At 34.8% G+C, this 25,661-nt stretch overlaps 2 protein-coding genes and 1 long non-coding RNA gene across 3 annotated transcripts; all 3 read right to left on the reverse strand.

The window, feature by feature from the left end:
- Positions 1 to 3,431: 3,431 nt before the first annotated feature.
- LOC142617729 (uncharacterized) lies at positions 3,432 to 7,093 on the reverse strand. Its single transcript, XM_075790683.1, has 2 exons — positions 6,540 to 7,093; positions 3,432 to 5,135 (listed from the first exon to the last, which is right to left on the reverse strand). Exons 1-2 carry the CDS (start codon positions 7,033 to 7,035, stop codon positions 3,661 to 3,663), a joined length of 1,971 nt encoding a protein of 656 aa, XP_075646798.1. The 5' UTR covers positions 7,036 to 7,093; the 3' UTR covers positions 3,432 to 3,660.
- Positions 7,094 to 8,388: 1,295 nt separating this feature from the next.
- LOC142617937 (uncharacterized) lies at positions 8,389 to 10,910 on the reverse strand. Its single transcript, XR_012841112.1, has 3 exons — positions 10,797 to 10,910; positions 10,575 to 10,670; positions 8,389 to 9,005 (listed from the first exon to the last, which is right to left on the reverse strand). It is a non-coding gene; the product is annotated as an uncharacterized LOC142617937 (long non-coding RNA).
- A 5,600-nt stretch (positions 10,911 to 16,510) lies between these two features.
- LOC142617728 (uncharacterized) lies at positions 16,511 to 22,235 on the reverse strand. Its single transcript, XM_075790682.1, has 2 exons — positions 20,287 to 22,235; positions 16,511 to 18,233 (listed from the first exon to the last, which is right to left on the reverse strand). The coding sequence occupies exons 1-2, from the start codon at positions 21,416 to 21,418 to the stop codon at positions 16,771 to 16,773; spliced, it is 2,595 nt and encodes an 864-aa protein (XP_075646797.1). The 5' UTR covers positions 21,419 to 22,235; the 3' UTR covers positions 16,511 to 16,770.
- Between the last annotated feature and the right edge of the window lie 3,426 nt (positions 22,236 to 25,661).

Raw genomic sequence — 25,661 nt, forward strand, 5'->3', positions numbered from 1 at the left:
GAGTAGTAACACAACTACGTTGGTGTATGATTCCATGAGTTTAAAACAATTCAATAATAAAAAACTCAAGGGGCATTGTTTGGCCTATGGTAAAGGTGTGGTGTTTGACTTGGATTTCATAAGATAAATCCAAGTTGATATAGTGTGGTCATCAACTATGGTACAAAAAATTAACCCTCCACACATCACAATGAATCAAATCAAAAGCTTCAATGCAAAATGATAATGAAAAGGAAATGGAAGACTCTTTTGTTTTGCATGAGGAAAAAATATCACAAGTCTTACTAGAAGCTGCACTCACATCAGGTAATACATCCAGTAGATGCAAAACCTTTTAATTTGAGGGATGTCCTTGTCTAAGGTGCCATAGCTTACTCATGTTACTAGAGCTCATAGTAAAATTGACAAAGAATTTATGTACAGGAAGATGAAAGGAAGGAAGAACAGATTCCAAGTGTTTGAAAGGTTGGATTTTGCAGCAAACGAAGCCCGTTATGAACCTCACCCACACCTATTTTCCTCCAGCATGTGAGGCCTTATATGAAGCAAAAATTTCATAGTGTGACAAGACAACATAGGAGATTTTGAGTAAGCTAACTGACATATTATAAATTGATGGAAATTGTAGGCATACGTATGACATTTTCAAGAATAAGGTGGGATGAAATTCCAACAGATCCTATGGGAATTTCCATAGCTGTTTCACCATTTGGAAGTTCCACACCACAATGCTTAAAAAATGTGATAGTGGTAAGTATAGTTACAGAATGCACAATGTCTTTTGTAGCCCCAGTATTCACAACCCAAGTATCTCCACCATATGCATGTCTACTAACCACTTTTTTCAGAAAATATCTAATGCCTAAAATCACAATTGAAATCAGGACTATGAAAGTTCTGCCAAGAAGGAAAATTACCTGCCATAGAAGTGGAGTGAGCGGCAAGCTGAATTACATTGTTGGTCATGTGAGTTTCTTTATTAGTGAAAGTGAAATTGCTTGACTGAATCTGAGTTCCTAGCATAGCCAAGAACAGTTGACATTGCTCTTGAGTGAATGGGAATGAAGTAGAAGCAAAACTAGAATTCTTTTTAACTTGTTCATCTTGAAGATTGACTTGGTGTACAACTGAGAAATTCTTGACCTTTGGCTTGAAGCCAGGAGGGTAGCCATGGATCTTGTAACATTTTTCGTCAGTGTGGCCCATCATTCCACAGTGATTGCAAGTTGGCTTTTCTTTCCCCTTAGAGTTCTTGTTATTTTTATTTCCTGAAGAAGAAGATAACTCAGTAACTAGGGTTGATGATTCCATATGAGGACCTGAATTGTTTCCCACAATACAGTGTCTTTCTTCTTGAATTAGCAAAGAGTACACTTTGTCGATGGATGGGAGAGGATTCATCAATAAAATTTGTGCCCTAACTTGAGCATAGGAGTCATTAACACCCATTAAGAATTGCATCACTAAATCTTGATGCTGAAGATCATTGAGTTTCTGACCTAAGTTGCAAGTGCAAAATCCACAAGAACACATTGGAAAAGGTTGAAATTTTTGCAATTGATCCCAGAGCACGTTCAATTGAGTGAAATATGATGTAATTGATGATTGACCTTGAGTAATACCAGCAATATCCTTCAGTAATTGAAAAACTCGTGGTCCATTTCCTTGTGAAAGTCTTTCCCTAAGGTTGTTCCAGATTTCAAGAGCAGTGTCCTTATAGACTATACTTGTAGCAATTTCTTGAGAAATGGAATTGAGGATCCATGAAGCAACCATTTTGTCACAATGAATCCAAGCTTGAATTGCCAATGATGTTTTGACCATTGGAGATGAGAGAGTCAATGTGCCATCAATAAACTCTAACTTGTTCTTGGCAATTAGTGCCATTCGCATTGATCTTTCCCAAGTTGGGTAATTCTCTGTTGTGTATGCAGACTGTACAAGAAATTCGGGAGAATCCTTATTACTTTGTTTCAATTCTTTAACCAAAAAAAATTAAGCTACAATTATATATTTAGATACTAAAATTAAAATATTCTTGTCTAATTGGAAATTCTTTGAAACTTACCTAGAGAGAGAGAGAGAGAATACTCAGTTTTTTGTGGAGGAAAACATGGATTAATTGGAAGAGATGACATCAAATTTTTACAAAATAAAAGAGAGGGAAGAAGAGTCAAAATATAAGAAAGAGAAAATGATGAAGGAATTGTAAGAATCAAGTAAAGAGTAGTGGAGAGGTAAAGAGGGAGGATAAAAGTTCAACGAAGTGTAATATTAAATGTGGACTAATAGGGAGAAGAAGGGTTTTTTTTTTTTTTTTTTAGAATATGGCGAATAAAAGTTTAAAAAGGAACAATAAGAGGTTAAAAAATAAGTAGATGATGTGGCACTGATGTAGCTCGATAGGAGTATAGTAACAATAAATACTAAGTTACCATTGCACACCCTTGGTGCGGTGGTCACTCCACAAGTATAAATATTTGTGGGTTGTGGGGAGCAAGGGTCGGGGTTCAAGTCTTCAGGCTAAAGCTTCACACACATATACACTTAGATTAGGCTAGAGTAAAAGTTCTATCTTATATTAAAAGAAAAAAAATAAATAAATACTAAGTTTTAGATTTATATACGTTTGTGTGTGTGTGTGTATATATTGCAAATTCTTATTTGGCTGCTCTTCAAGGGCCCTCCGGACCTTAGGTTTGTGCAAAATAAGATAATGTTGGAAAGCTTATAAGATTATATTTACAACTGTACCAAATTTGCATCAAATCACACATCCAGATCAAACTTATTGATGATATAGAAAGAACTATGCATATACCGTATGATTAGATGCACGAGTCTTTAATGGGAAATACAAATAAAAGGTTTAAATTTTGACAAAAGTAAAGTGCAAGTGGTTATTGTTCAAATCGAAAATGCAAGGATCAAATTCACACTCACATTAAAATCACAAGGGTGACAATTGTATGAACCCCCTTATTTTAATAGGGTAAATCTCACAAATTGGCTACAGGAATGCTAAAGACTTAAAAAGAGACTATATGACATATGCTCTAGCCTGTGAAAAGGATACAACAAAGCTAGTCTATTGGTCTCAAATATCTAATTCCAAAGCTAGTCTATTGAGCAATGAGCATATGATATCCACCTTATTTCTGTATAATTTTTTTAATTTAATTATAAAATATTAAAAAATAAAAAATAAAAAAAGCATCAAACCAAGGTAACAGTTCCCTTAACGACAGACAAGATATGCTAACAATTTGGTTAGTGTCCTAGAGCAATCTGGTCTTGAATTTCCTTCGTGACTAATATGCCAAGCAAATAATTAAAAGTTTAAAACTTTCCTGGATTAATGAATAACATGGTCAATCGACAAATACCAACAAGCAAATAACAATGAATTGGTTTGACTAATAAACCTGATATGTAAAATTTGAATAGCAACAACAGATAGATTTATTTATAAAAAATAAAAATAAAAATAAAAAACACACAATAAATAGATTTAGCTATTACAATTATTCCGAACAACTTTCCTATATCCCTAAGCAGGGAGTCACTCCCTGTCGTTTGTGCCCTCTTTGCACTGCAGCTCTCTTAAGATATTCTGCCAGTCTATCTCGGTTCAATTTCCTCATCAATAATTGATTCACATTACAAGGTACTTTGTATGGTGTTTGCAACCATAGTCATTGAGGGGCGAAGTACACAATCTTTACTTACAGAATCCAATGCTAGGGACGCAACATTTACCAGTGCCTCCATTTCCAATGGGGTAGGTGGTGGTACTTTTAGGTCCAAAAACCTGTGAATTTCCTTTTGGGCAATGTATGGCGCTAAAAAACTAGTTAGACGAATTTGCTCACCATTTTCATTTGTATGAATTGCCTTGAGCCCGGACAACATTTCTAGCAATACTACTCCAAAGCTGTACACGTCAACTTTGGTTGTCAAACTCCCATGAATTGCATACTCAGGCGCCATGTACCCATAAGTGCCCACCACCCTTTCACGTCTATAACCAGACCAATCGTCCACAGGGGCTTTCACAGATAAGTAGAAATTAGACAGCTTAGCAGTCGACGTGGCATCTAGGAATATGTTAGGCAGTCTAATATTGCGGTGTATGATTGGTGGTACTACACACACGTGTAGGTATTCAATGCCTCTGGCTATGTCTAGTGCCACTTTAATCCGGGCAGCCCATGACATTATTAGAGAAGTACTTCCAGGATTGTGAAGATGGTCATAAAGGGTACCATATCGCATGTACTCATAGACCAATAAGCTATCCTTACCATCTTCACAAAATCCCAACAAGCGAACAACATTCTTGTGATTGAGTCGGGACCAAGCTTCCACTCCACGTGGGAATTCATTTACAAATTCCTCAAACATTGAAATTTCAGCACGATGAATACTCACTTCTCGGCCATCATCTAAACTGGCACGGTACAGTAAGCCAAAGCCATTTTTTCCAATCTCGCAATCTTTTGAAAAGTTGTTAGTGGCTTCAAGTAGCATTTTCAGAGGAAATTTTTCCCTAAATATATTTTTCACGCCTTTGAATCTTGTTGTTAGGATTGTGTGTCTAGGTCTTTCGGAACTGTTTGTTAGTGACATGGCTGCAAAAAATAATGACAATATGGAATTTATTTTGGAATGAGAGAATTTTAGAGGTGTTGGGTTAGATTTTGAACTATTACTGCTCTTCGGCTTAAGAATCTCTTTGAAGTTTGCTGTACGTCCAGGGTTTGCTGTGCTGGAAGGATCAACAGGAATTATTTCATAAATTTCAGAACTACTCTCTGTTTCAGACCTACCTGGTGGGAAGCATGACGATATAGAATAAGAGAATTGGGCTGCTACACGAGGTGAATAATTTGATTTTGAACAACTATCATCTGTTTCAATTTCAGACCTGGCAGGTGGGAAGAGTAATGAAATGGAAAGACTTGCTCCATTAGCATCAGTGTAAGTGTTGTTGGCTAGAATTGGATTTGTTCCATTCAATACAGAACTAACAGACTCCAACTTGGCCGATGGGGTAAATGAGTACTTTACGAGTGATGGAATTCTTTCTTCACTAATTGTTGGACTACCAAGTTCTGAGTTGTTGGCTACAAATTCTGCAACCAAAAATATCGAAATCTGATGAGAAAATATCTAATTCTCATTAATTATCAAAAGAAGTAATAACAAAGTGAGTTGAGAATGAGAACATTGACCAGAGCATTGCATTTATTGTGATTTTATTTTTATTTTAGTATTTATTTCTGATTTCAGCCTTTTTAGTTTTTTTTTTTTTTTTTCATAGAATTAAGAAATTCATAACTCATTGGCAAAACATATATGCTATCATCCCTAGAGATAAAGCAAGTATTAGTGCAGAGATCGAGTTACTTGTAACCCATAACAGTGAAAGTGTACTCAAAAAATACACATTGCTTAGCTTTAGGATCGAATTTGGACCTATTATGGGCTATAGTAGAGGTAAAACAAAGGCAATTAAAAACTTTAAGGTGTGAATATGAAGGAATCTGCTTATCGAGTAGTTTATAGGGAGACTTATAATTTAAAATTCGGGTGTGAAGTCTGTTAATAATGTACACTACAGTGAGTATACAATCACCCCAATACATCAAAGGAACAATAGAGTGTAACCTCAAGGCCCTTTCTACACATAGAATATGTTGATGTTTCCTCCCCACAACTGAAATCTATTGTGGAGTAGCAACACAACTATGTTGGTCTATGATTCCATGAGTTTAAAACAATTCAATCATGAAAAACTCAAAGGGCATTGTCTGAACAATAGTAAAGGTCTGGTGTTTGACTTGGATTTCATAAGATAAATCCAAGATGACATAGTGTGGTCATCAAATATGGTACGAAAAATATATGGTAGTACATCCCTTAAACTCAAAACCTTAGAATTTGAGGGATGCCCCTGTCTAAGGTGCCACAACTTACTCGTGTCACTAGAGTTCGAAGTAAAATTGACAAAGAATTTATGCACGGGAAGATGAAAGGAAGGAAGAATAGAATTACAAGTGTTTGAGAAGTTAAAATTTTGCAGCAAGTGGAGTCCATTATGAACCTCACCCACATCAATCGACCTCCAGCATATAAGGTCCTATATGAAGCAGAAATTTGATAGTTTGACAAGACAACATAGGAGTTTTTGAGTAAGCTGACTAAGATATAATAAATTGAAGGGAAATGTAGGCACACGTAGGACATTTTCAAGGAAAAGGTGTGCTGAAATTCTAACAGATCCTATGAGAGTTACCATAGCTATTTCACCATTTGGAAGTTCCACAACACAATGCTTAACCAATGTGATAGTGGTAAGTAGAGTTACAGAATGCACAATGTTATTTGTAGCCCCGGTATCCACAACCCATGTATCTCCCCCATATGCATGTCTACTAACCACTTCCTTTTTTTTTTTTTTTTTTCAGAAAATATCAAATACCTCAAATCACAACTGAAATCAGGGCTATGAAAGTTCTGCAAAGAAGGAAAATTACCTGCCATAGAAGTGGCGTGAATTGCTTGCTGAATTACATTGTTGGTCATGTGAGTTTCATTATTAGTGAAAGCAATATCCTTCTGTAATTGAAAAACTCGTGGTCCATTTGCTTGTGAAAGTCTTTCCCTAAGGTCGTTCCAGATTTCAAGAGCAGTGTCCTTACAGACTATACTTGTAGAAATTTCTTGAGAAACGGAATTGAGGATCCATGAAGCAACCATTTTGTTGCAGCGAATCCAAGCTTGAATTGCGGATGATGTTTTGACCATTGGAGATGAGAGAGTCAATGTGCCACCAATAAACCCCAACTTGTTCTTGGCAATCAGTGCCATTTGCATTAATCTTGCCCAAGTTGGGTAATTCTCTCCCACAAGAGGTTGATACACAAGCATAGCACCAGGGCTTTCTTCATGGTGCAGGTACAGAGGATTTGATGGATCATCCAAGATGGATGAGCTTCGTGTAGAGGATGAAGAAGCTGACGTCAAAGCCATTGAAATGGAAGTGTTTTCGACTTACTGCTCTATCAATATTCAATACATCGAAATCTGATAAGAAAATATGACTGAATTGAGAGAGAGAGAGAGAGAGAGAGAGAGAGAGAGAATTGCATATCATAAAGGTGTGTTGGTATTCAAAATTTACAAGAATTTGGAAGTTTCAGTGAAGATACATTCTCAAGCACTCTCTTGCCGTGTTCTTTCCGCGTGATTGACTAGACCGAGGACCAAGTTCAGTTTCTAGAAGAAATAAAAGAAAGTAGAGGAAGTTTCCTCTCCCTGTGCTCAACAGTTTTCTAATAGCGACAAGCGCTATTTGTGATTGCGAGTAAAAAAATGTGACTTTGCCGAGCCCATTCACATCTTGCTACGGCTCAAGTGCTGTTATGACGGAAACGTGTTGAACAATCCCACCACGAGTTCATAGCCTTTTGGACTCTTTTTCTCTTTGGATTTAATTCTGAGCAATGCTAAGCCCACTAACTTTGACCATAACTCACCACGTGATAGAGGCGTGGATCCACATGAACTCACAAGCACACCTCTCCCACAACATGGCGAGTTGGTCTTAACATTTTCGATTGCTTTAATTTTTTAGCGTGATGATGCTGCACCTGTTACTGTTAGAGCCTTACAACAAGGATGACGTACAAATGCTCCGTTTGACAATCTCATAGAGGAAATTCACATGCTGGTTCAAGGAATCCGATTTAGTCAATTTGTATATGTGGGTAATGTAGTCACGCTCTAATATATGGATACAGGAATTACAGCGTTGTTTCTTAAGCTGCTTCGGCGGCTGGTGTAACTGTTTGATATCCAAGTTATAAATTTATAACTTTTTATCCATAGATAAAATTCTTATTTGCCACCAACTTTGGGCAGCTCTTTGAGGGCCCTCTAGACCTTGGATTTGTGCAAATAAGGTATTGTTGGAAAGCTTGTAAGATTAACTTCACAATGGTACCATATTGGCATCAATCAGACTTCTAAATCAAAATTATCAACGATGCAGAAAGAACTATGTATATATCATGATTAAATGTGTTAGTCTTTAATGGGAAATACTAGTAAAAAGGCTTAATTTGTTACAAATTTAAAGTGCAGGTGTTAAATTGTTCAAATAAAAAATACAAGGATCAAATTGACACTCAGTTTTAAATCCAGGTTGACATTTGTATAAACCTCCTTATTTTATTAGGAGTAAACCTCACAAATTGGCTACATGAATTCTAAGGAGGCTATAGCTTATGTTCTAGAGATGGTCTATTTATCTCTAATATCTGATTCCAAATTTACAGTGGGCCATTCAATACTACAAATATGTTCCCCTCCTGACCAGAAGGATTAAGCAAATGACATCTATCTTCTTATTTCAGCATAATTATAAATAACCATTTTTTTAAAGTATCAAACCAAGATAACAGTTCCATTAAGGTCTAACAAATGTAAACAAACGCAATCTGGCATTGAATTTCCTTCATGCCTAACATCCTGAGCCCTAGAATTAAAGCTTTACTAGTGTGATGAATAAACATGATCATCCTACAAATACCAGCAAGCAACAGCAGAGAATTGGCTTGACTGATAACCTGATATGCAAATTTGAATAGCAATAATAAATAGATTTATTTGTACAAAGAAACAGCAGCCAATCACTATGTTATACTGAAATATTCCCAAACAAACACAGCCCAGAAAACACTGCATAACATCCAAAAACTGTGACTTTCCCTTATCCCTAAACAGCAAATCACTCCCCATCTACTTTACTTCTTTGTCGGCCTTCTGTTCCAGGGTAGCCTTAGTGTCACTTTGTTTTGGCATTTCCTGTATTCTCACATATGGTTTCCTGGTCAATGTTTCTCCTCTCAGAGCAGCAACATAACTGTCATTTGTGTCCTCTTGCGCTGCAGCTCTCCAAGGTACAATGCCAGTCTCTCTTGATTCACTTTCCCCATCATCTGATTGATTTGCAATTTCAAACAATTGAATTGTCATGATGTTCTTCCACTTTGGAAAGAAAACGCTTCAATGAAACAACCTCAAAATCGAGAACCTCGTTGACTAAACAGTTGCAGTGAGAACTTGAAGAATGCACAATCCTTTAAGTATATCGAATTAGAAATGAATTGGGAGAATATCACCCACTTACACATACACTTAAAGCAAAAGATACAAATCAACTCTCAGCTATATTATTAAAAACTACTTATATAAATCATAGTTGATTATGATACTTGTGTTCCTAATCTATAAGTCAAGAGAACATGAATTAATTGACATAAAACAAAACAAAACTTAGGTACAATTCCTTAGATTCTATACCTAAGGTTCCTCAACGTTGCTTTGTCCAACCAATACAAATAATGTTATCATTTCCCAAGGAAAATTAAATTCAATGATATAACTTATTGGCCAATGCAACCACATGGGTTGAATTTAGTTGGGTACTACAACTAAGTTTTACCTCAGACATGAAAACCATGTAATGAATCTTACGTTAAAGATCCATGTAAGTTTTTATTATCCCAATCCCTAAACTCAAATAAATTTTATTTTGCAAGGTGTGTCCAATAGTATCCAATCCAAGATATATTGAAATGTTGTGATCCAAAATTTATAAAGGAAATAAAGTTAACATCTGGGATATGTTTGACAAATATTGCATTTGGTAGGAAACAAAGATTACTGGACAAATATACATGCATGAAACATATAAGGGCTGGTTTATAAGTATCAAATGCTCCATTGAATCTCAGCCTCCACAAAAAATCAGGATGGAGCTCAAGGGCAATTAACCCCCATAAGATTTTTTTTTTTTTTTTCTTTTCTTAATGATTTCAAAAATAAAAAATTTGGCTTTTATTTTTTTTATTTTTTTGAGAAACAATTTGGCTTTAATTAATAGTAAACATCAAATACCAAATCAAATTCACATATAAACAAACTAATGTTTTCCAAGCTTCACTCTGTAACAAAGCAAAATGAAAAGAAGAAATCATAAAAGTACTGCCCATTTCATAAAGCAGAACATTCACATACAAAATTACAATTTCTTAATCACAAATAAATTCAGCAAAGAAAGAACAGAATGAATGAATGAATCATTATTTCCCAAATCAAAAAAGGGAATAGTTTTATACAATTTGAAAAATAATTGAATAGAAAAAAAAAAAAAAAAGGAAATAAAAAACCATGCCTACCTTCTACTAATCCCATATATTTTTCAATAGGGATAAAAGTTTTGCTGTTGGTGATGAATCAACAGCAAAACCGGTTTTCCAAACCAAAACCCCAAAAAAAAAAAAAAAAAAAAAAAACTATGAACACAAATATTAGAAAACAGATTTCTGTAATCCAAAATAGGGAAAAATCGAAAAATTGAGAAAACAAACATTTTCATGGAGAACCCAAAAGCCTGAAACAAAAAAGAATCAAAACCAAAATCAAATCTAAACCTATCCAACAAAAAAACTCAATAAAAAGTAATATTTCATACCCAAATCTTAAAAAAATGGAGGAAAACGTACCGGAGCCGTTTCCGACGATTTGATGGTGGCAGATATGTAGCCTAACGGTGTTGATGTTGAATAATTTAATTCCAAAATAGACGAATTGAAAAAAATCTATCACCGAAAAAAATAAAAAAAGAATAGTCACATATTAAAACCTGATTTCCTTAGCCCTAATTTTTGAATCCAAATCTAGAACCAAATTGAAAAAATTGAATGCATATAACAGATCTAATTTACCTTTAAAAAAATCAGAGAAAGAATAGAACCCATCAGAGGTGTTGTTTGTGGGCAGAGAGGCGTTCTGTTAGAAACGATGCTTTCAAACGGTGTTGTAGTAGCAAAAGTTAAAATTTTAAGATTATTGAAACGATGCAACGTGCGGGTCTTTTAACTTAGTTACATATGGGTCAGTTCTTTAAAGTGATTTCTTTTCCTAACGTGTCAGCAACTCGTTAAAAGGCTTCTGCTTTTATATATAGTATTAGATTAGATTAGACTAGTCGGAAACCCGTGCATCGTAAAAGTATGTTGGTCTCAAGCTTTGCATAAAAACTATAATTTTAATTTATATTGGTCTCAAATTGAAACAATAAATACTATAGGAAGACTTAAAAAAAAAAAAAAAAATTGGTGTGCATCTAACTAAAAGTTTTTGTAGTCTTCTCTAGTTTCCACTGTGGGATACCAAAATTATTTTGCATCATAGATTTTATGCCAAATATTTGTGGCTAAAATCCTATAAATTGTTTAGATTTTCAGAAAGAACAAATGCTATTAGAATCTACTATAGGGACAAATGTTATTAGAATCTATTACCGCAGTATCTCAATTGTTTGTCAATCTCTGAACTTGTGATCATCTTTATGCTTATGATAGACCTACCACTTTCATGCATTTGTGTAAAAAAAAAAAAAAAAAACCTATAATTCAAAGGCACACAAATAGTTTGATCTAACTTGTGAATTTCTTAATCGATTGTAGGAGCATATCAAAAGTCATTAACAAATTGGTTTTCATACCTATTATCATAGCGTCACAGACGACTCAAAATTTGATATGAATATAGTTGAATGCAATACAACTATTCTTGACTATGCTATATCACATAGCATTTGAATTTTTCTTTAATATGGAAAATTCTTAGCATTCTTGGAATATAGTAAAATTGAGCTCTCTTCTCTCACATTCATGATGGACCCTACCATAAATTTAATGAGTGAACCCTATCATATATGTGAGATAAAGGAGCACTATTCACCATGCTTCGACAGTACTTAAGAATTACTCCTGTAATACAGCAAGAGAAGCACTCATTATCTTAGTAGACAATCCTTCCAATGTGGAGATCATTGGTAAGATTGAATACTATCTTCAATTTGGGAATCCTAATATAACACTCAAGATGAGAGAGAGAGAGAGAGAGAGAGAGAGAGAGAGAGAGAATATAGTGGTGGGACTGTTGAGGTTAGACTGTACATTTCCTTTTTATTTTTATTTTTTGAGTGATTGTATATCTTCCAGGACTATACATCTCCATTTGTTTACACAAAATGGCTAAATTAAGACTTGAAAAATGAGTAGGAAGATTGGTTTGGTCAGATAAGATCAATGAATCTGAACTATAGACCATTGTTTATAAAGAAGTTAAAAAGTGTGTGTAGTCTAAAGGGAAGCTGGTACAGAGAAAGAGAGCTTCTAAGTGAGCTAGGGTCTTGGCTTTCAAGTTTCATCTATGCATTAAGGAGGAGAAAGAGAGTTTGTAAGTGGGTTAAGGTCTGGGCTTTCATCTACACATGGGAAAGGATCATGCTTAGGTCACAATATGTAAGGAATAAGTAGGCTAGGACTTTTCATAAGGTTTGGTTTAGTTTTCAATAACAGCCCATCTTTTAGATAATAGTAAAAAGAAGTTAACGTGATTTTATGAGTAACATTAAAAACAACTTAATGAGAAGATGTTAAAATGTTAAATGCAATATTTGAGCGCTACATGGCAGGAGCTCATGTGCTCCTGCATGAGACCTCTACTTATCATAAAAAGCAACAATTATAAATTACACACTCATATCCATTTTAATTATTCAACTGAAGTAATGGAAAAAAAAAACAAAAAAAACAAAAAAAAAAAACAAAAAACAACAACAACAACAACAACAACAACAACAACTTTAGAGGAATATTTTAGAATAAAAGTTGATATAGAATTTATCTTTCTCTTTCTACTTAATTTTAAAACAAACTACATATCCCAAACACTCACAGTCAATCACATCATTTACAAAAGTCACAAATCCACAATGTCTGACCTTAACATCAAAATCGTAATTGTTGTTGTCACTTAATATAAAATGCAAGCTCCTTCCTTGATTGTAGCGAGCTCATATAGGTTAGGATTAGATGAAACAACAATGTTAGAGTTAGATAGGTGTTGTCGAAAGATTGAATCTAAAGGACATTGTTTTTGGTCTGTGTATTTGACATGTGATGGCATGAAGGGTTATGGGTGGGTATATATAAAGGGGTAAAAGTGCAAGAGGTGAAAATGATGAATTAAAACACAAAATGCTTTGTGTGTATATGTGAGGGTGAAAAGTCTTGAAACATTGAAATAAAAAATACAAAGAATATTTATTTTTTAATTAGAAAAGTCTTGAAACATTAAACCAAATGAAAGAAAAAGTCAATATTTAATTTGTTCTTATCTCTGATGTGGCACTTGAGAATATTTCAATTCTCTTTGCATAGAATGTGCCACTTGGCAGAACTTTATGCTCTCCCACTTAAGATCACTGCTTTTAACCGTGAACCTTGCGCTATACTTTTTGTAGAATTAGTTTCAATTATATTATATTAGTAAAAAGGAAAAATGAAAAAAGAAACAGTCTTTATAGTCCAACAAGAAGATGAGTCTAACAAGAAGTTTACCACAACCATCTCTATAAAGAAAAATGAAAGAGTGAAATTTGACCATTTTGTTCAACTTATTAACAAAACCGTAATGATTCATCTATAATGATTTTGCAGCCTCCTTGAAGCTTCCAAAATACATTAATTATGGCTAAATATAGTAAGAAAAATATCCTTTGCCACTAATACCAAGTCTTACTTACCAAGAACTAATACCAAAAAAATGTCCAACACATAAGGGTAATCTTTGCCATCATGAACCTTCAATTCAAGTGATGCAAATTGCCCTTGTGGTTATCAAACATAGTAGTCAAAACCTGAAAGAAAATTTTAAAAAGAAACTGTGTGAATTTTCATTTATAGATGAACTTTATTGCAATAATGTTCAAAGTAGGATAACTATTAAATTCGTAGAGAATTTCAATTAGTGAAGAGAAGCAGCTTTAGTGACCAAATTTGGTAGAAAGTTTTTCAAAAATATTCAAAGAATATCATATGCTAAGTTGTAGCTTAGTTCTAATTAAAGCTGATTCATCATCGGGAACTACATAAAATAAATAAACATTAGTTGCAATTACTGTTTGGGCTGCTTACCTTCAACGGGAAGGCATGCCAATTCTCCATCTTGAGCGACACTTTATTGACCATTGAGATAGGCACAAACAATGTGATCCCTGTGTTGAAACCACTCTCAAGCTCCTACAATGGTGGATTGGAAATCACACAAGGAAGAAAGGAAGAGAGTAGAAATCGAGAATTGTGAAATCGAATCTTCTGATTGATAAATATCTTGCTCTGTTCCTTATATAGCAAGATTAGAATGGCAGGAAAAGAATAACAAAAAGCTAACTAACCAAATATCCTATAGCAGCTATACAAGTGTCAAGACAGAGAATAACTAACTAACTAACTATGAGTATAGACCAAAACTACAAGTCCTTTAACTCCCCACTAATCTATCCTACATGTAGTTTATGTACACAACTATAGTACAGTGTTACAATACATCATACAAACTAATCAATCTTTAACACCTAGGAAATTTGTTATGTGTAGAAAAGCTCTTTGGAAACCACAATCTAACCAAGGTTACGCCTATGAAGCTAGAAAATTTTGAGGACGAAATCCAAGGGCAACTTGAATTTGTGAATGACCCAAATATTCCAAGAATCATTCAAAATATTAAAAGACAAATAGATAATACAATAATATTTGGCGGGAAATTTTTCAGTAAATTTTTTGAGGTGCTAATAAACAGAGAATTCAGGTAGGAGTACATATGGATAAATAAATAAATAAATAAATTTAAAATTAAAAAAAAAACGAAGAAGAAGCAAAGCTCCTTGATGTGCTTTGTTTGTTTTTTTTTTTTTTTTTTTAAAAAAAAAATTGAATGCGGAGAAGAGCATAAAACTTGAGTTTTTAGAGAATGAGAGATAGAGAGATTTATGAACCTGGTGAAATCAATGAAAAGCGTGGAGAGCACCTCGATCGGTGGTATATTTGAAACCCTTTGAAGTCATTTATTCAAGATTGAGGGCATGACCAAATGTATGTCAAATACCATAAGAGAGGAGATTGATTCGCAAAATAGGAAGAGCTGAAAAGCCATAGGTTTGTGTAATTGAGGAATGGTTTGGGTATGCTAAGAGACATCAAGAGAAGAGAGCTGTGGACTGGAGAGAGTAAATGTGACAATTAATGAGGGAGTTTAAATGATTGTAGATAGAGAGGCTCTGCTCTTTATATATATATATATATATATGATTGATTGATGGGCAGGTATCTAATGGGAACTAAAACAGTTAAGAGAGAGAAAGGTAAACTGGTTCAATGGTTTTTGTTGAAGCAATTAAATAACACGCATCCTTTCAATTTCAAAGAAGATGTTTAAATTCCATTTTTTAAGAGTTGAGGTGGAAGGTCAAATGCAAAATTTGCTCTAATAGAGCACCAAAGGGCAGAACATCATGCTTTTTCGAATGAGATATTTGCTTTTATATATACATACATACATATATATATATATATATATATTTATATATTGATTGTACAAAATTAGCTATTGCAATATTTTCAAGGTCATATAAGCTACAATTTCGTTCTTATAAAGATTTGAAGAAGGATGAAATGAGGTATGTTATTCTTACTAAATGGTAAGTTAACTATCTTACCACACACCAGCTTGCTTGCATCCTCAAATACGAATTTTTTTGCTCTTATTCTTACCAATTGGTTTAGTTCGATACTTCCTCATAATATTTTCTTTTGTCCAACATTATCTTTTCAGTATCTGATGATGTATTATTATCTAATGGAATGGTTTCATAATAATTCTAAGGTATATGCTTGAGCATTGAACTTTGATGTTTATACATATCTTTCTTTTCCTTTTGTTTTTTTCTTGATTATTCGATAGTTGGGGGAGAGGGTTTTAAATCCTATACATCACCATTCGAAACACGTCTATGCACATCATAGTGTATCCCGCACATCGGCTGGTACTAATAAAAGGTTTAAATTTTGACAAAACTAAAGTGCATGTGGTTATTGTTCAAATCGAAAATGCAAGAATCAAATTCACACTCGCATTAAAATCACAAGGGTGACAATTGTATGAACCCCTTATTTTAATAGGGTAAACCCCACAAATTGGTTACAGGAATGACAAAGACTTAAAAAGAGGCTCTTACTTGTGTTCTAGCCTATGAAAGGGATACAACAACGATGGTTTATTGGTCTCTAATATCTAATTCCAAACTAAAAGATGAGCCATTTAATATTACAAATATATTCCCCTCTCTGATCAGAAGAATTGAGCATATGATATCCACCTTATTACTGCATAATATTAGTATTTTTATTTTTTAATTTTTTTTAAAAAAAGAGCATCATACCAAGATAACAGTTCCATTAACATCAGACAAGATATGTGAACAATTTGGTTAGTGTCCTAGAGCAATCTGGTCTTGAATTTCCTTCATGACTAATATCCCAAGCAAATAATTAAAAGTTTAAAACTTTCCTAGTAATGAATAACATGATCAATTGACAAATACTAACAAGCAAACAACAGCGAATTGGCTTGACTAATAAACCTGATATGTAAAATTTGAATAGCAACGACAGATTTATTTATTTATTTATAAAAATAAAAAAATAAAAAAACAAAAAAAAAACACACACACACACACAATAAATAGATTTAGCTATTACAATTATTCCTAACAACTTTCCTATATCCCACAGCAGGGACTCACTCCCTGTCGTTTGTTCCCTCTTTGCGCTACATGCAATTGAATTGTCAGCAATTACCTTGCCCTTCCAAAATCCCTTCCAAGGCACTTTGTAGGTTGTTTGCAACCTTAGTCATTGAGGGGCGAAGTACACCTTCTTTACTTACACAATCCAATGCCAGGGATGCAACATATGCCAGTGCCTCCATTTCCAATGGGGTAGGTGGTGGTACTTTTGGGTCCAAAAACCTATGAATTTCCTTTTGGGCAATGTATGGCACTACAAAATCAACTATAAACCTTTCCTCATTATTTTCAGTTGCATGATATGCCTTGCACCCGGACAACATTTCTAGCAACACTACTCCAAAGCTGTACACGTCAACTTTGGTTGTCAAACTCCCATTAATTACATACTCAGGCGCCATGTACCCAGAAGTGCCCACCACACTTTCACATTCATGACAAGACCAATTGTCCATAGGGGCTTCCACAGATAAGTTGAAATTCGACAGCTTAGCAGTCAACGTGGCATCTAGGAATATGTTAAGCGGTTTGATATCGCGGTGTATGATTGGTGGTACTGCATACACGTGTAGGTATTCAATGCCCCTGGCTATGTCTAGTGCCACTTTAATCCGGGAAGCCCATGACATTAGAGAAGTACTTTCAGGATTGTGAAGATGGCCACGAAGGGTACCATATTCCACATGCTCATAGACCAATGCGCGCTCCTTACTATCTTTACAAAATCCCAATAAGCGAGCAACATTCTTGTGATTGAGGCGGGATGAAGCTTGCAATTCACTTAGGAATTCATTGTCATTGTCAGCACGCTTAATAGCCACTTCTCGGCCATCATCTAAAATGGCATGGTACATTGGGGCAAAGTGACCTGTTTCAATCTTGCAATCTTCTGAAAAGTTGTTAGTGGCTTCGAGTAGCATTTTCAAAGGAAAGTTTTCCCTATCTATAATTTCCAAGTCTTTGAATCGTCTTGTTAGAATTGTGTGTCTATGTCTTTTGGAATTGTTTGTTATTGACTTGGCTGCGGAAAATAATGACAATATGGAATTTCTTTTGGAATGAGATAATTTTAGAGGTGTTTGGTTAGATTTTGAACTAATACTGCTTTTCAGCTTAAGAATCTTCTTGAAGTTTGTTTTGCGTCTAGGGCTTGCTGATATGGAAGGATAAGTTGGAACTAGTTCATAAATTTCAAAACTACTGTTTGTTTCAGACCTACCTGGTGGGAAGCATGACGATATAGAATAAGAGAATTGTGCTGCTGCACGAGGTGTTTCATTAGATTCTGAACAGCTATCATCTGTTTCAATTTCAGACATGGCAGGTGGGAAGAGTAATGAAATGGAAAGACTACTTGCTCCATTAGCATTGGTGTCAGAGTTGTTGGCTGGAATTGGATTTGTTCCATTCAATACAGAACTAACAGACTCCAACTTGGCTGATGGGGAAAATGTTTCTTCACTAATCGTTGGACTACAAAGTTTTGAGTTGTTGCCTACAAATTCTGCAACCAAAATAATCGAAATCTGATGAGAAAATTTCTAATTCTAATTAATAATCAATAGAAGTTATAACTTTGTTATTATATTCAAAGAGTACAAATCCTATTCGCTAATTACAATATGATAGTCATACATGGAAAAGCATGCAACAAGCACAATAATCACTTAAAAAACAAAAACAAAAATAGTACACTATGACTTGTAGTACAGGAATACTGTCATTTATGCAGCCTATACAAGAAATAAAATGCTTATTCCATTGTTTCAAGTCTTTGACACTCCCCCTCAAGATGTATCAACAAAATATTGATCACAACCATCTTGGAGAGAAGCGTACCAACATGTCAATTAATAAAGCTCAAAGCCTTTGTCAGCAAGTCTACTTGTTGGGAATGTGTACCAACATGAAGGAACTTTATAGTCCCAGCTTCTACCTTGTCCCTCACAATATGGAAATCTACTTCAATTTGTATAGTTTTTTCATGAAAAACTGGATTGGCCCCCATATGAAGGGTTGACTGACTGTCATTGAATAACAAAGTGAGTTGAGAATAAGAACATTGACCAGAGCATTTCATTTATTGTGATTTTATTTTGATTTTAGTATTTATTTCTGATTTCAGCATTTTTAGTTATTTTCTTTTTATTTCATAGAATTAAGAACTCATAACTCATTGGCAAAACATATATACTATCATCCCTAAAGATAAAGCAAGTATTAGTGGAGAGATCAAGTAACTTGTAACCCTTAACAGAAAAAGGGTACCCTAAAAATACACATTGCTTAGCATTAGGATCAATTTTGGACCAGTTATGGGCTATAGTAGAGGCAAAACAAAGGCAACTAAAAACATTATTAAGGTGTGAATAGGAAGGATTCTGCTTATAGAGTATTTTATATGGAGATTTATTATTTAAAATTAGGGTCTGAAGTTTGTTAATAATGTGCACAACAGTGAGTACACTATCACCCTAATACATCAAAGGAACATTAGAGTGTAACCTCAAGGCCCTTTCTACACATAGAATGTGTTCATGTTTTCTCTCCACAACTGAATTCTATTGTGGAGTAGTAACACAACTACGGTGGTGTATGATTCCATGAGTTTAAAACAATTCAATCATGAAAAACTCAAGGGGCATTGTCTGGCCTATGGTAAAGGTGTGGTGTTTGACTTGGATTTCATAAGATAAATCCAAGTTGATATAGTGTGGTCATCAACTATGGTACAAAAAATAATTGTAACCCTCCACACATCACAATGAATCAAATCAAAAGCTTCAATGCAAAAATGATAATGAAAAGGAAATGGAAGACTCTTTTGTTTTGCATGAGGAAAAATTGTCACAAGTCTTACTAGAAGCTGCACTCACATCAGGTAATACATCCCGTAGATGCAAAACCTTTGAATTTGAGGGATGTCCTTGTCTAAGGTGCCATAGCTTACTCATGTCACTAGAGTTCATAGTAAAATTGACAAAGGATTTATGTACAGGAAGATGAAAGGAAGGAAGAACAGATTCCAAGTGTTTGAAAGGTTGGATTTTGCAGCAAATGAAGCCCGTTATGAACCTCACCCACACCTATTTTCCTCCAGCATGTGAGGCCCTATATGAAGCAAAAATTTCATAGTTTGACAAGACAACATAGGAGATTTTGAGTAAGCTGAGGCCCTATATGAAGCAAAAATTTCATAGTTTGACAAGACAACATAGGAGATTTTGAGTAAGCTGACTGACATATTATAAATTGATGGAAATTGTAGGCATACGTAGGACAATTTCAAGAATAAGGTGGGATGAAATTCCAACAGATCCTACGGGAATTTCCATAGCTGTTTCACCATTTGGAAGTTCCACACCACAATGCTTTAAAAATGTGATAGTGGTAAGTATAGTTACAGAATGCACAATGTCTTTTGTAGCCCCAGTATTCACAACCCAAGTATCTCCACCATATGCATGTCTACTAACCACTTTTTTCAGAAAATATCTAATGCCTAAAATCACAATTGAAATCAGGACTATGAAAGTTCTGCCTTGAAAGAAAATTACCTGCCATAGAAGTGGAGTGAGTGGCTAGCTGAATTACATTGTTGGTCATGTGAGTTTCTTTATTAGTGAAAGTGAAATTGCTTGACTGAATCTGAGTTCCCAGCATAGCCAAGAACAGTTGACATTGCTCCTGAGTGAATGGGAATGAAGTAGAAGCAAAACTAGAATTCTTTTCAACTTGTTCATCTTGAAGATTGACTTGGTGTACAATTGAGGAATTCTTGACCTTTGGCTTGAAGCCAGGAGGGCAGCCATGGATCTTGTAACATTTTTCATCAGTGTAGCCCATCATTCCACAGTGATTGCAAGTTGGCTTTTCTTTCCCCTTAGAGTTCTTGTTATTTTTATTTCCTGAAGAAGAAGATAACTCAGTAACTAGGGTTGATGATTCCACATGAGGACCTGAATTGTTTCCCACAATACGGTGCCTTTCTTCTTGAAATAGCAAAGAGTACACTTTGTCAATGGATGGGAGAGGTTCCATCAATAAAATTTGTGCCCTAACTTGAGCATATGAGTCATTAACACCCATTAAGAATTGCATCACTAAATCTTGATGCTGGAGATCATTGAGTTTCTGACCTAAGTTGCAAGTGCAAAATCCACAAGAACACATTGGAAAAGGTTGAAATTTTTGCAATTGATCCCAGAGCACGTTCAATTGAGTGAAATATGATGTAATTGATGATTGACCTTGAGTAATACCAGCAATATCCTTCAGTAATTGAAAAACTCGTGGTCCATTTCCTTGTGAAAGTCTTTCCCTAAGGTTGTTCCAGATTTCAAGAGCAGCGTCCTTATAGACTATACTTGTAGCAATTTCTTGAGAAACGGAATTGAGGATCCATGAAGCAACCATTTTGTTGCAGCGAATCCAAGCTTGAATTGCGGATGATGTTTTGACCATTGGAGATGAGAGAGTCAATGTGCCATCAATAAACCCCAACTTGTTCTTGGCAATCAATGCCATTTGCATTGATCTTGCCCAAGTTGGGTAATTCTCTCCCACAAGAGGTTGATACACAAGAATAGCACCAGGGCTTTCTTCATGGTGCAGGTACAGAGGATTTGATGGATCATCCAAGATGGATGAGCTTCGTGTAGCAGATGAAGAAGTTGATGTCGAAGCCATTGGAATGGAAGTGTTTTTGACTCACTGCTTTGACAATATATCGAAATCTGATAAGAAAATATCTTATTCTCATTAATTAGCAAAAGAAGTAACAACTCTTGTTGTTTCTACACTCTTAAGAACAGAGTAATCAAATTGGGTACACACTGATTCTCAAAAAAAAAAAAAATTTGGTTACACAGTAAAACGTAACTAACTAACTAACTAACTTAACCTGTTGGTTAATTACACTATGACAGTTGTACACAAGCACGATAACTACTTGCTAACAAAATCTGTATACTACACCACCAGTAGCATGAGAAACCATAACAATTAAAATACTGTTGTGTATGCAAACTGTACAAGAAATTCAGGAGAATCCTTATTACTTTGTTTCAATTCTCTAATCAAAAAAATATTAAGCTGCAATTATATATTCAGATACAAAAATTAAAATATTCTTGTCTAACTGGAAATTCTTTGAAACTTACCTAGATGAACTTGGTGCTTCCGCGTACTGATCCTGGACATAAAATTCTGGGAGATAAATATGAGTGAGAGAGAGAGAGAGAGTGAAAAAATTGCATATCATAATGGTGTGTCGGTATTCATAATTTATAATAATTTGGAAGTTTCAGCAAAGATAAATTTCTTATTATTTGTGAGTAAATGTGACTTTGGCTAATCCCACTTGGCTATTAACTTCTCAGAAGAAGGAAAAAAAAAAAAAAAAGGATTTTCGATTGCTTTAATTTTTAATTTATTTTTTACAAATGCTCCGTTTGACCATCTCACTGAGGAAATTCACATGCAGGTTCAAGGAATCCGACTTTAGTCAATTGAACATGTGGGTATATGGATAAATAAATAAAATTCTTACTTTTTTTTTTTCCCATTTTCTACTGATTTTCTGCAATTTCTTATTTGCCACCAACTTTGGGCAGCTCTGTGAGGGCCCTCCAGACCTCGGATTTGTGCAAATAAAGTATTGTTGGAAAGCAGCAAGCAACAGCAGAGAATTGGCTTGACTAATAACCTGATATGCAAATTTGAATATCAATAATAAATAGATTTATTTATATAAAGAAACAGCAGCCAATCACTATGTTATACTGAAATATTCCCAAACAAACACAATAACCCAGCAAGCGAAATGATGAATGAAATGATGGGCATGGAAAGATTAGAAGAGAGAGAGAAAACATTCCAACCCATTACTACATGGGTTTCCCTTGTTTTATAAGCCTTTGTTTCGGGCCACAATAGATATATATATATATATATTACCTCAAATTAAATGCAATGTCCATGTCTGTTCACTAACTGCTTCCACGAGCTTCTCAGAGCAGAGCTTGAAGAGGAGGAGAGGGTGGTCGTATTTGGTGGTGGAATGGCGGAGATGATCGGAAATGAATGAAGGGTTTTGGATTAAAGATTTCCATTGTTTTGCAGAAAAAGGTGAACTTTAAGATAGATTTTATAGGGAGTCCCACTTTTTTTTCTTTTTTTTTTTTGAGATTTATAGGGAGTCCCACATTGCTTCTTCTTTTTCTTGTTGAGTGAATAATGAGAATTTAGGTGAAATTGTCTGACATTATTGGCTGTTTCCTTCGAGAAATTATTGGAACCTCCTGGAGGACCACCCACTGATGTGGTCCTCCCAGATCCTGTTATCCAATAGAAAAATGACACCTATTCATTTTTGTTGACTCAGCTCCACATCAGCACTTAACCATTACCTTAACTCTTGTTACAAAATCAAACCAATAGACCCAACCGGATTTAACCCAAGATCAACCAAACAATGATTCAAATTTTCTCTCAAACCCTTAAACATTATCTGAATCAGATAGCCTCGTTTAATATGCTATCTCCAAGATCAAACAAGCCTTGCCGGTAAAAATGGTTTGCAACAGTCTGATTCACAATGTGGAAGTCAAAATCAACATTTCTGTATGCCTTTGAAATGTCAGGATTGAAGAATTTCTCTAGTAGTTTTGGGTACTTGCTAAGGTTTAAGTTTAGTTCCTTCTGTGATCCTTCTAACTGGTTGGAGATGTTGCTGCAGCTGGTAGATATTCTAGGACAATTGGGTTGTTTTTTTCCTTTGCTCATCTTTCAGTAAACCAAACTAGGATGCGTTGTGGCCTTCATGTGCTACCCAAGATGCTCATGGCCAAAGTTTTTGTAATACAATAGCTTTACAACAATTAAATTTCTAACATTTCTCTCAAAAAAACATCACTAATAGTCTACCAAATGAGAAATTTTATTGTCAAAATGAACAAAATTTACAATGAGATCCAAACACCAAAACAAAAAGATGAACCTTATCTATAAACACAAAAATTATTTGCAAATACAATAACTAAAAGCCAACATAGCTAATATAGCCTAACATACAAACTAATGCAAAGATATCTGAGCTTCTAAAGAGCATTTACAACTCCAAATTAAAACAATTATATTAAAACCACATAAATAATTCACATCAGAACCAATTCCTCCAAGTTAGGAGCAAGCCTACAACCAAATACCACTAATACAATCTTCCCCACATTACAAATTGAAAAGAACTTAAAACACTTATATGCCTTCATCTCATTAACCATGTCCCTGTTAAGATCAAATGGGCATGGGTCTTAAAACCTAAAACCCAAAATTCCCACGTCCCCCACCAGATCGAGTACAAAATCGACCATCGTCTTCCTTTGCCTCTCCGCAAAGCTTCGAGATCGTGTCTATGGCTTTGAAGTGATTCTCCACCGATTCATCGAAAGCCAAGACCGTAACCTTTTTGCCATTGCAATTCTTTGCAAATCTTGATGGATTCTCAGCATTCACTGAAGGAACTGGACTGTCCTTCTTCTTCTTCGTTGCTCCTTCAGTTGTCATTGTCGTCTTCTTCTTCTTCCCGCGCTTCGCACTCAAAAGCTCAGAAAATGGAGGTTCCTCCATATTTTGAAATTACCGGTACAAAGGAACCCTATGTTCTGTGTACCGGTTCTCACGTTCCCACCATATTCGATACCGAAACCGATCGCCATGGAACTTGTTGGCTTTCCCTTCGGCCCTCCACTGACTGTGTCACTGCTAGAGTTCCTATGGAGATGGTGATAGGTGAAAATAGCAGCCTTCCATGGCCTAACAATTTTGTAAATCTTAGGAGCTGGGAGGACCACATCAGTGGTCCTCCAGGAGGTTCCAATAATTTCTCGTTTCCTTCGATCTTCAAAGACAAAGATAAAAGGGTAAATTTAGAATTGGTTAGCGAATGTAATTGAGTGAAAAAGTGAGAAAACAAAAGGAGTTATTATTATCTTCAAATTTTAAGTAGTGGATGGGCCCAAGCCCTTTACATTATCCAATATGGTATCCCACATAATCTTGGTTCACAAACCCCCCAATACCATCCTCAATGGCCCAATTCACACTCAATGCTTTAGATCTTCCTATATTTTTATCTAAGGGGCTTCACTTGATAAAACTACCAGACAAAAATGTTGCCACCCTCCTTGTCAAAAACGTATCACACCTTCAATAAGTTAAGGCCTGTTTGTAAGAAATGTTATTTTGTGGAAATACATATAGGTGCAAAAGTGTGTAAAAATACATGTAATATTGTATAAAAACTGAAAACTATTATTTAAACAACAGTAACATACATCCCCTTACTCCCCTCCGTATTTCTTTCTCAAATTCAATTTTAAAAAGAAAAAGAATTGTCCTGGAAATTCTCACGCACAACTTCAAACTTCCACTCAACAATTTAAAATTCCCCATTATCATCAATCAATTACAAGTTTGATAATAAAATGGTATAATGGATGGTCGGGTATAGTTTTCAATTAATTAAATTTATTTGAAATTATTTTTTCAAAGTTTGTAGCTTTAATGGATTGGTAATTTGATTATCTATTTAGGGTGAAAAACTTTAAATTTGTTGACTTTTTTTGGGTAAAATATCTTTTTCATCCTTAAACTTTTACAAAAGTTTGTTTTTAGTCCTTAAGCTTTCAAAAGTTTATTTTTGGTCCCTAAACTTTGCAAAATGTTCTACTTTTCGTCCTTCCGTATGTCTGTTAGTTTAGGTCTCACATGGCTTAACGGAATGCTAATGTGGTATTTGATATTGACCAAACTAATTTATTTTTAAACTTATAAACACTTGGCGCACAATGATTGGCCCACATAGATTAAACAGTTCTACTAGTGAGAAAAATTTACACTTACACCCACACAATCCAATCCAAACCTCAAC

The sequence above is a fragment of the Castanea sativa genome, chromosome 11 (genome assembly GCF_040712315.1).
Source record: "Castanea sativa cultivar Marrone di Chiusa Pesio chromosome 11, ASM4071231v1".
Taxonomy (NCBI): domain Eukaryota; kingdom Viridiplantae; phylum Streptophyta; class Magnoliopsida; order Fagales; family Fagaceae; genus Castanea; species Castanea sativa.

Bases quoted from the DNA above. Each gene is read 5' to 3' on its own strand.
- LOC142617729 (XM_075790683.1), bottom strand. From the start codon at position 7,035: ATGGCTTTGACGTCAGCTTCTTCATCCTCTACACGAAGCTCATCCATC. The intron at 5,136-6,539 runs GTAATTTTCCTT...TTTTGGTTGCAG, and splicing joins TCACGCCACTTCTATGGCAG to AATTTGTAGCCAACAACTCA.
- LOC142617728 (XM_075790682.1), bottom strand. From the start codon at position 21,418: ATGGCTTCGACATCAACTTCTTCATCTGCTACACGAAGCTCATCCATC. The intron at 18,234-20,286 runs GTAATTTTCTTT...TTTTGGTTGCAG, and splicing joins TCACTCCACTTCTATGGCAG to AATTTGTAGGCAACAACTCA.